At 42.7% G+C, this 11,843-nt stretch overlaps 1 protein-coding gene across 1 annotated transcript in view; it reads left to right on the top strand.

Moving 5' to 3' along the window:
- The first annotated feature begins 225 nt into the window (after nucleotides 1-225).
- glra3 (glycine receptor, alpha 3) overlaps nucleotides 226-11,843 on the top strand; it is a 280,830-nt gene continuing 269,212 nt past the window's right edge. Inside the window, exon 1 of the mRNA XM_070896552.1 lies at nucleotides 226-296. Within this exon, the coding sequence (XP_070752653.1) occupies nucleotides 226-296 (71 nt within the window). The remainder of the gene's footprint in view (nucleotides 297-11,843) is intronic.

Below are 11,843 nucleotides of genomic sequence, written 5' to 3'. Positions count from 1 at the left end.
TGGGACCTTTAACCGCCGGGGGGAAGAAAGAAAGACAGAGAGAAAAAACATATTTGCAAAAACACGAATTCGATTTTTGCAAAAGTGGGGCTAAAAAGGAAGAAAATCCTGTGTAATTGAGAAAGGAGCGCTGCTGTCCATGGTCCTGGAGGACAGGGGATTCAAGTCAGCGAGAAGTACTCATTTAAACGGCAATTGTCGACAGGACCTTATTGTAAAGGCAATATGATCGAAGGCAAATGTCACTCGGTAGCTGCTTTGTGGGTTTATCTCTGGGGACTAGCGGTGTTTCTCAGGTAAGAGCATCTTACTTTCAAGAACCGGTTACTCTTTTTCGGGGTTTCTGGTCCGCCAGCACTCCCCAACCCTCACATGCTGAGCTGATGTTTCATGGTGTACAGCCTGTTGTTTCATGTCGCGTCCCTGAACGCCGTGTCTGAGGTTTAAACAAACCCAGACTCAAACCACGTCTGGATGTAAAGACAATTTTTTTAAAGAGGGATATGAAGTTGCACAGACTTGATAGTGCTTTTTTTTTCAAAAGAAGCAATTCAACAGGACATAAAATAGTTGTATTTTGTCAAGCAACAGGCGAACTCGGAGACTTTCGTATGTTGTCAAACTTATTTATTGTTTCCCGCTCCCAAAACCTATTTTTGCAACATCGTCATCTCTGTGCTCCATGCTTTTTTTTTAAGATGTAGAAAACAGCAGCACGGAAGTAAAAATCAAACCAGCGATTTGTGAGGACACGTTTAGGAATCTATGTTGTTCAATTCAACGCCACAGGTTGAAAAGACGTTCAGTGCAACAGGAGCGCAGACATAGCGAGCACTTCACCGTCAGTGCGTTTTGGTATTGCGCTCGGTTTTTTTTTTAGTAAAGAATCTGCTGCAATCAAAATTGGCTCACCGAGCATCTAAAATTACAAATTTCAACGTGGTTAGAAAACCAACCGCCTCTCTAAAAGTAAGAGTCTGCCTTAAATCAACACACAACATTCAACCCAACCATGAATCGAATCTACTTGAATCCCTTCTCTCCCCCAACCTCCAAAATTGAGATATTGACCTTTCATTTGGTGGTGCCCTTTCATATAGACAGTGGAAACGCCGTTTTAATGTGCTTATTTGTTTCCCCGTTTGTGTTTCTCCGTTCCGGTTACTTGCCTCCCACCGTGCACCAACTAGTGGACAGGGAGTTCATTTCACCGACTAGCAAGCGTCTTATATTCCACGTTCTGTGTCACTTTCACCCAAAAATGTCACAAAACACGCTTGACCGGTCAATAGTGATTGATGGGAAGAGCAGCTATTAACTCTGACGGTTTTGAGTTTTGGAATGGTTTACTTAGCTGAGAGGCGAATTAAAATGTATTTGATTTTTTTTTGCGGGGGGGGGGGGGGCAGGAGGGCTGAATGGCGAACCGCCACCAGAAATGGAGCTTTCATCCCATGGGTCTGGAACGATCTGATAGGATGGAGTTCTAATACCACGTTCTCCCGAATATGGTTTGTAAAATTGACAACCCCTTCAGAAAATTATTCTGCATACGTGCGCGTATGAGAAGAGATCGAAAAAATCTACAGTGACGAATAAGCCTTCAGGTGCAAGTTGGAAATATTGTCTGATGTTGGGTCATTCAGAATACATCTCTTATCGCTGTCATAAGAGGGGACAAGATTGTAGTTCAGGTGCATTTACTTCTAATGGCCAAATACATTAGAACAGGTTAAAGTGTAGGTAACAGAAAAGGTCATTCAAAAACATTTATTTGTGAAGACTATTTTCCTTTTCCTCTGGCTTGCCTCTCTAGCTCAATTCCCTGTCCATTTGCTTGTTAAATGTTTCAATTGCGTTAATATTTATTGTGGCAGGTAGCAGTCATATCATTGAACAACTGTTGAGCGTGAAAATATTCTTAAATCAATGTCTCTATTGTCATTCTGAATTCCCTTGAAAACACATCTGAACCAAGTTGACGAAGCTGTTGGCACCTTGATAAATAAAAATATTACACGGCTATCTGATTCTACGAATGGTTTGGCCCGTGTAGCCCAAGAGTCGACGTTGCAAGTGATGTGTGTGGACCATGTGTATAATAGCCTCTCAATGTTTCACAAATCAATATGTCGCCTTCAACAACGTCACAAAACTGTTTGTCAATACCAACAATTTAGCTAATTTATTTCAATTTTTCACAAAGAATGTTTTGAACAATTTTTAGATTTTTTTTAAAAATCTGAATTTTATATAGTTTACAGAATCCTAGAATCTTACAGCACAGATGGAGGCTATTCGGCCCATCTTGCTTGTGCCGGCTCTTTGAAAGAGCTATCCAATTAGTCTCACTCCCCCTGCTCGTTCATAGAAACATAGAAAATAGGAGCAGTAGTAGGCTATTCGGCCCTTCGAGCTTGCATCACCATTCAATATGATCCTGGCTGATCTCCTATCTCAACACCATATTTCTGCTTTTTCCCCATACCTCTTGATGCCTTTTGTTTCTAGAAATCTATCTATTTCCCTCTTAAGTATATTCAGTGACTTGGCCTCCACAGCCTTCTGTGGTAGAAAATTCTACAGGTTCGCCACCCTCTGAGTGAAAAACATTCTCCTCTCTCGGTCCTAAGTTTCCTACCCCGTATCCTGAAACTGTGACCCCCCCAGCTAGAGGAAACATCCTCCCCACATCCAGTCTATCTAACCCAGTCAGAATTTTATACGTTTCAATGAGATCCCCTCTCATTCTTCTAAACTCCAGTGAATACACTCGACCCAATCGCTCCTTATACTACAATCCTGCCATCCCAGGAATCAGTCTGGTGAACCTTCGCTCCACTCCCTCTCTGGCAAGTATATCCTTTCTTCGGTAAGGAGACCAAAACTGAACACAGTACTCCAGGTGCGGTCTCACCAAAGCCCTGTATAACTGTAGTGAGACAATCTTGCTCCTGTACTCAAATTCTCTTGCAATGAAGGCCAGTACCACCCAAATCCTGAGAACAAATGAACACAAATCTGTAGCTGGATGATGCTAAACCTGGCAATAAAAGTTCTGATCTGTACAATGTAGTGCTGGGCGCCCTACCCCCACAGCCCTGCAAATTTTTCCCCTTCAAATATTTATCCAAGTTAAAGCAGTACTCACAATTCTTTTGGTATGACACAAGGTACACATAGGATGCAAAAAGGATGATACAATATTACAGTATTCACCGCTAAAACAGACTGAAAGACAATGGTGCAGAAATTGCGATTGGAGCTTTCCCACAGGCAGATACCTTTGACTTGAAAAATATCTGCGAAGTTACCTGGTGATCCGGGAGGTTCGGAGACTTGCACTCCCAGGCCTCTGCACGTAGGCCTGTGTAGAGCCCCACGTATCCCAGGGGACGCAGGTATTTCGCAAGCGTCTCTAGAATCACGTGGGCTGGCCCAATCAATCAAAGAAGGGGTATTCCCATTCATATTTGTCGTAAGTTCTGTATATATGGAATCACCATAAGCATGAATGGGAATACCCACAAAAACACATAAACAATTAAAATATATATTTTTAAATCACATATTTAAAATTGATCAAAATTGAATGTAATTAATTATTTTTTCAAAAATAAATTTACATATTTTAAAGTGTCTAAAAATAAACTTACCTTATTTCACAGGTTATTCAATGTTTAAATTATTGAAAAAATGTATTTTTCTGTCCTTTAAAAGTCTTGCTATGATAAATGCAAGCCTTACGCTTGCTGTTATCAGTCGTAAGAATTTCATGGGCATTTGCTCGGCAAAATTTGGGCAAATAGGCCAACCCTTCGCCAGCGAATGTCCATTTCTGACAGATCGTACAACCTGTTAAGAGAATTCTTGACAGATCGCAAGTTTCGGGTTTAGGCGCATGCGCAATGCATGCCTAAGCCCAGAACTTGTGGGACCCCTACAGGCGCATGCACACCTCGTATGTGCCTGTGGGGAGAGTGAATTCAGCCCCATGGATTAGTGCATATGTTCTATCAAAAATGCTAAAGCCTGACTTGGGTAGATAAACTGATTGACATCAATGTTAGATATATGATTTTGAAACCTAGACCATTAAAACTAAACAATCTTTAGGAGTCAAATATTGGAGGTTAAGTAGTAAATATGGAAACGTTGATGGAGTAATGATGTTTTACACTGTGATGTAAATATAATGAAATCTATCATGTGATGAATGTAGTACTTAGCCTTGTAGCAACACATCAACGTTACACTTACCTTTTTATTTGATTTGGTTTGGAGAATTTGATCTCATACATATCCAGTTGTTATGATGAATCAAATTGTTTTTAGACAGCGAGTTGTTATGATCTGGAATGCATTGCCTGAAAGGGTGCTGGAAGCAGATTCAATCGTAACTTACAAAAGGAAATTGAATACATTCTTGGAAAGTAAATATTTACAGGGCTGTGGGGAAAGAGCTGGGGGAGTGGAACTAATGCGATAGCTCTTTCAAAAAGCCGACACAGGCGCAATAATCTCCTTCTGTGCTGTATGATTCCATGATTCCATTAGAGTCTATTAAAACTGAACAATCTTTCAGGGTCAAATTTGGAGTTTAAGTAGTAAATATGGAAACGTTCATCTTCCAACTTCAAATAGTTGATTTTAGCAGCTTAAATTGAAGCTGAATGGATGACAGGAGATCCACTCAAATGGTAACAATACTGTAAAAGAGGAATTATAACATGTCCTTCAAAATAATTAACGACAACTCATTTTGCCCACACCTTGCCTTTAAAATTTGTATTTTGGAATCCTATATTTTATCGGTGTGCTGCTTCCCAGCTTTCATGTCTTGAGCTCTGAAGGGACAAGTGAGCATGTGCAGATGTCTTTATGAACTCTGCAAATGCCTTCTGATCTTTGCCAGTAGAAAATGCTGAGATGTGATCCAAGCTGAAGTTGATTACTCACCTTCCCGTACATTTCTGGTCCGTGCTCTGCCTGATGGCCTGCTGAAACCTGACAGCTCACCACCCAAGAAAGTCTTCAGTGTTAATGATACTGAAGCTGGATTTCGTACATCTCCTCCCTCTGTAGACAGAGAGCACAAATGTGTTATACCCCTGGACATTATTTGTGCAAGTAATTCCTATGCAATTCAACCAAAGATGTAAAGTAATGTCTGCAATACATATTGGTGAAATTTGGTATTCATATTTTTCTTGATACTGGATGTACTCTTTAAATTCAAGCTCCAGGATGATTTGATGAATATAGTCCATTATAGCTGAAGTGGTTTAGAAATAAATTAATGTATGGTTTAAACAATGAGATCACTGAAGATTGTTACAAAAATGGAAAGCTGGATTCAATAGTATGTACTGAAATTAATACAATGGATAGACATCTGTAGGTATAAAAACAACTACCGTGCATTTGCATAGCGCCTTTAATGTAGCAAAACGCCCCAAGGCAGTTAGTTCACAGGAGCGTTATCAAACAAAATTTGACACCGAGCCATATAAGGAAATATGGGCCCTGAAATTGCGTCCTCTCCAGTGCGTACGGTGTGTGCACGTGCCTGAAGAGATCCCACAAGTTCCGAGTTTACGTGTCAATAGCGACAGTCAAAATGTAATTTGACAGATCGAGTGCATCCCCGGGAGAAGGGCCATCATAGGTGGAGATTTGGGCTATACGCCTGCCCAGTGCATGTCCTTAAAATTATTATGCCTGTCCGGCGTAAGGCCTGCTTTTACCAATGTAAGAGTTTTAAAAGATTGAAAAATTAAATTTTAATCACAAATTTTTATATTTAAAAACCCTGTCCATTAATAAGTTTATTTGTAACCCTATTAAAATATTTAAAAAACATTTTTTTAAAAATAGTTTTTTTCCTAAAACATTTAATTTATTTTAATGTTAATTAATTTAAAATATGTGAGGTGTTTTTCTTTATTTATTGTGTTGTGTTTCTGTGTTTTTGGGGGTACTCTCATTCATAGTAATGGAGCTCGTAAAATGGAACTCACCATTATTATCGATGAGAATATTACATTGTGATTGGTGGTCCAGGTCCACTTGAACGCTTACGTTCCTGGGATGCATGGGCCTCTGCGCTGGGGTACGCATCTAGGCCTCGGACCAGAAGTGTTCATTCCTCCAGGACCACCAGCTACTTTTGTTCAAATAATTTTGGTCGGAGGCATCCGCCCTTCGGGAAGCTTCTGACCACAATTTTTATCCCATTAGGACAGGTGACCAAAAGCTTGGGCAAAGAGGTATGTTTTAAAGAGTGTCTTAAATGAGGAGTGAGAGGTAGAGAGGCGGAAAGGTTTAGGGAGGGAATTCCAGAGTTTGGAGATTCAGCAGCTGAAAGCACGGCCACCAATGGTGAAGTTATTAAAATCAGGGATGTGCAAGAGGCTAGAATTGGAGGAGCGCAGATATCTCAGAGGGTTACAGGGCTGGAGATTACAGAGATCAAGAGGGGCGAAGCTATGATGTGATTTGAAAATAAGGATGAGTTTTTAAAAATCGAGGCATTGCTGAACCTGGAGCCAAAGTAGGTCAGCGAGCACAGGGATGATGGGTGAACGGGACTTGCTGCGAGTTAGGACACGGACAGCACAGTAGGATATGGACAGCAGAATTTTGGATGACCCCAAGTTTGTGGAGGGGGAAAGATGGGAGCCCGTCCAGGAGAGAGTTAGTATAGTCAAGACTAGAGGTAACAAAAAACAGAAAACAATGTTTTTTTGTTTAGTTGACTGGGTTTAATGACACTGACAGAAACTGTCACCAAAGGGGAATTTCCTCATAGTTTCTCCTGATCTACCACGACAAACTGGACCGAAAATGACCAAAAATCCGGATAGACTTGTGAATTGGGTTACAGCGGCTAATCAGTAGAACCTCCAAAGAAATTCCTGGTAACTGTACTTAACAGTCTCTGAACTAAGCCAATGGATAATACAAGTTCACACAGGGGCAGTTATTGCTTTTCCAATATGAAATGCACAGTCTCTCGCACTAAAGATTTGCCTCCATTTTCCTAAATCCTGAAAGCTTAGGTGAAGCTTAGTGGAATCAAGGCTGAGGAACCCACAAGTATGAGCAAAAATATTATAGAAAAATAGGATCATAGGAACAGGAGTAGGCCATTTACCCACTCGTGCTTGTTCCACCATTCAATGAGATCACGGCTGATCTGTGACCTAACTCCATATTGAATTGAATTTTTTGAAGAGGTAACCAAGAAGGTTGATGAGGATAGTGTATATAATGTAGTGTATATGGACTTTAGCAAAGCTTTTGATAAGGTTCCTCATGGTAGACTGGTCATGAAGGTTAAAGCCCATGGGATCCATGGCAAAGTGGCAAGTTGGATCCAAAATTGTCTTGGAGGTAGGAAGCAAAGAGTAATGGTTGATGGATGTTTTTGTGACTGGAAAGATGTTTCTAGTGGGGTTTCACAGGGCTCAGTACTGGATCCCTTGCTTTTTGTGGTATATATCAACGATTTAGATTTGAATATAGGGAGTATGACTAAAAAGTTTGCAGACGACACTAAAATTGGCTGTGTGGCTGATAATGAAAAGGAATGTCATGGGCTGCAGGAGGATATCAATCTCTTGGTCAGGTGGGCAGAGCAGTGGCAAATGGAATTTAATTCAGAGAAGTGTGAGGTAATGCACTTTGGGAGGGCTAATAAGGAAAGGGTATACACATTAAGCGGTAGGCCACTTAATAGTGTAGATGAACAAAGGGACCTTGGAGTGCTTGTCCACAGATCCCTGAAAGTAGCTGGCCAGGTGGATAAGGTAGTGAAGAAGGCATACAGAATACTTGCCTTTATTGGCCGAGGCATAGAATCTAAGAGCAGGGAGGTTATGCTTAAATTATATAATACTTTGGTTAGGCCACAGCTGGAGTACTGTGTGCAATTCTGGTCACTATTATAGGAAGGACGTGTTTGCACTAGAGAGGGTGCAGAGGAGATTTACTAGGATGCTGCCTGGAAAGGTGAATCTTAGTTATGAGGGCAGATTGGATAGACTGGGTTTGCTCTCATTGGAACAGAGCAGGTTGACAGGAGAACTCACTGAGGTGTACAAAATATTGAGGGGCCTGGATATAGTGGATAGCAAGAGTCTATTTCCATTGTTGGAGTGGTCTGTTACGAGGTGGCATAGTTTTAAGGTGGTTGGTGAAAGGTTTCGAGGGGATTTGAGAGGGGTGGGGGGGCTTCTTTACGCAGAGGGTTGTGGGGATCTGGAACTCGCTGCCTCGAAGAGTGGTGGATGCAGAAACCCTCACCACTTTTAAGAGATGGTTGGGTGAGCACTTAAAGTGCCGTAACCTGCAGGGTAACGGACCTAGAGCTGGTAATTGGGATTAGACTGGATGACCTTTTGTTGGACGGTGCAGATATAATGGTGAGTACTACAGGGAATTGAATATGGCCAGGGTGATCTCGTGGACTAGTTTCAATCACCTGGATGGGTCGGATAGTAATTTTCCAAGATGTTTTCTCCCTAAATTGGCCTGGGTTTTTATCTGGTTTTTGCCTCTCCCAGGATATTACATGGCTCCGGTTGGGGTGGAGTGTAGAATAGTTCAGTATAATGGGTGTCACAGTTGTGTAAGTTGGACTGTTTGGGCTGGGTGCTCTTTGCCTTTCCGTCATTGTTCATAGGGCTGCTGACCAAGGGCCGTGTGGCTCTTTGTCGGCCGGCATGGACACGATGGGCCGAAATGGCCCCCTTCTGCACTGTAAATTTCTATGTTTCTATGTTTCTATATCCCTTAATAACCTTGGGTAAAAAAATCTATCAATCTAAGAATTAAAATTAACAATTGATCACCCAGCAATTGCCATTTGCGAAAGAGAATTCCAAACTTCTACCACCCTTTGTGTGTAGAAGTGTTTCCTAATTTCACTCCTGAAAGGTCTGAATCTAATTTTTAGACTATGCCCCCTAATCCTAGACTCTGTTGCAAAAGTAATTTCTCTCTATCTACCCTATCTGGTTCCCTTAGTATCTTGAAAGCTTCAATCAAATCACCTCTTAACCTTCTAAATTCTAGAGAATACAACCCTAATTTGTGCAATCTCTCCTCATAATTTAACCATTGGAGTCCGGGTATCATTCTTGTAAATCTACGCTGCACTCCCTTCAAGGCCAATATATTGTTCCTAAGATGTGGTGCCCAGAACTGCTCACGGTACTCCAGATATAGTCTAACCAGGGCTTTGTATAACTGCGAGAGAATACCACCGCAGGTCGGGAGTGCGAGAGCTGGAGCGGCAGGCCCTGGGACATGGTTGGCCATCCCGACCTGCGAGAGAACACCACCACTGCTCGGGAGTATAAGAGCTGGAGTGCCGGAAACTGGGACATCGCGGGCCATCCTGACCTGCGAGAGAATACCATCACAGCTCGGGAGTATAAGAACTGGAGCATGTCGCTGCAGCTTCCAGTGCAAGCTGCTCCAAGTGTGTGACGGCTTTGAGGTGGGCGACCGGGTGACCATTTGGAGCGTGGGCAGGGGCATCACCGTGTCCCAGATACAGCAGAGGAGCAGGAACATGGTGGCAGACTTGCGACGAGTGATCGGAGCGGAGGAACGATGAGGGATCGTGTCTGAGATTTGATGGGTGATCGTGACGGAGGTTCGGCGAATGTTTGGTGCGGAGGTGTGGCGGGAGATCGTGGCGGAGGTGCGGTGAGTGTTTTCGTAGCGGAGGAGCAGTGAGGGATCTTGGGGGAGGTGCGGCAAATGTTTGTGGCGGAGGAGCGGCGAGAGATCGCGGCGAATGAGGGTATGGGGCCCAGAAGAACCGAGGGCCCAGGGCAGCACGGGCCAGCCCACAGTGCGATATGTGTGCACACTCGGTCCGTGCAGCAGAGCAGGTCTCCAGTCGTCCTGGTTAACCCTTGCCACTGGATAAAGGCCTAGCTCTGTCAAACCCGTGTGGTGGCTGATGTGCAACAGTCACCACACGTTAAAAAAATCCACACACAGGCATCTTCCACCCCAATTAGAGTTCAGGACTGCAATATCGGGTCCTTCATTGAAACATCTGTGATCTCATCTGGAAGCAAGTCATCCTTGTTCGAGGGACTGCCTATGATGATGATGATGATGATGTATAACTGTAGTATAACCTCTACCCCCTTGTATTCTAATCCTCTAGATATAAAGGCTAGCATTCCATTAACCTTTTTGATTATTTTCTGTATCTGTTTACATTTTAATGTACCTGGATCCCCAAGATTTTTTGGACTACCACTGTTTTTAGTTTTTCACCATTTAGAAAGTACCCTGTTCTATCCTTTTTAGGTCCAAGGTGACCTCATATTTTCCTGCATTGAAATCCATTTGCCACAGTTTTGCCCATTCACTAAACCATCCATATCCCTTTGTAATGTTATGCTTCCATCTACACTGCCTACAATGTTGCCTATCTTTGTATCATTGGCAAATTTGGATATGTGTCTTTCTATCCCATCACCTAAGTCATTAATAAATACGGTGAATAGTTGAGACCCCAACATATTGCTGGTGTTTAACCAGCTAAAACCACATGGCCTACCAACACAGAGGACTGGAAAGCTTCCCACTGCATAGCAACCAGCCATGAGAGCATTGGCTGCCGTGTTACCTGGCGGCATGTGGGAGGAATCCAGCGTTCAAGATAGATCTTCCTCACCACGTCCCAGTAGTGAGCCAGACTGGCTGGCTGATCAGTTATAAATAGTACCTGGAGTAATGCGTAGCTTTTTGGCTCAGGTTGAAAATTATCCAGTTTTTCACAGAGTATTGACTTGGTTCCAACTAGTATGTCATCCTGGAGCTATCGTGTCTTCAGTGAGATTGCACTCGTCCTGTGCCTAAAGCTCCGCCCCCTCAGCTCCCATCTCCCCAGAGGGGAAAGCCACTAGTTGCTCATCAGACAATTGTAGATTTAAAACCTTGGCAAGCAGAAAATGGATAATACAAGTTCCTCCCAAACAGCATGGTGAGCGAGACAACTCACTACAAAGCATTCCCACTATCCTCCCGACCACAGTATGCAAACACACCATACTACATCAAATGTTGGGTCCATCAACAACAACAACAACAACAAATTGTATTTATATAGCACCTTTAACCTAGTGAAACGGCCTAATGTACTTCACAGGAGTGTTATGAGCTAAGAAATTTGATACTGAGTCGCATAAGTAGAAATTAGTGCAGGTGACCAAAAGTTTGGTCAAAGAGGTACATTTTAAGGAGCGTCTTGAAAGAGGAAAGAGAGGTGGAGAGGAGAGGAATTCTAGGCTACAGAAGGCACGGTCACCAATGGTTGAGCGATTACAATCAGGGATGCTCAAGAGGGCAGATTTAGAGATGGGTGCTGAGCTTCAGAAGCATCTCCTTTCCTCTTTGAAAAAAAACCTGGTAAGCACGATTCCTAGATGCGTGAGTATGTTATCTCATACCTGGCCTTCAGGCAACACCTTCCTGCAGCTGTTGTTCCAAGTTTTCTCATGATGAACATCTGTCTTCAGCGTTGTGGAAAGGTTTTGGGCAGCTTGGAATATGCCAGCTAACTTGATGTTCAAGTCCAGTTTCACATCCTAAGCTTACTGTCCACAACTGCTTAATTCAGGAGCTTTGACAAAGAGACACACTTGCTGTAACCCTAACACCTGCTGCATGCCAATCAGTATGTCAGAGTTCTCCCTCCTCAGAACCGTAGCTCCTTTGTGCTACAATCTACCTCACAGTTTCACAAGACTAAGCCCACATCCTCCTGGTTATGGAGTTTGCAGCAATCAAAACATATTATTGGGATTCAATTC

The sequence above is a fragment of the Pristiophorus japonicus genome, chromosome 1 (assembly GCF_044704955.1).
Source record: "Pristiophorus japonicus isolate sPriJap1 chromosome 1, sPriJap1.hap1, whole genome shotgun sequence".
Taxonomy (NCBI): Eukaryota; Metazoa; Chordata; class Chondrichthyes; family Pristiophoridae; genus Pristiophorus; species Pristiophorus japonicus.
Note: the sequence above shows the minus strand (reverse complement) of the source record. Positions and strands in the feature narration are given on the sequence as shown.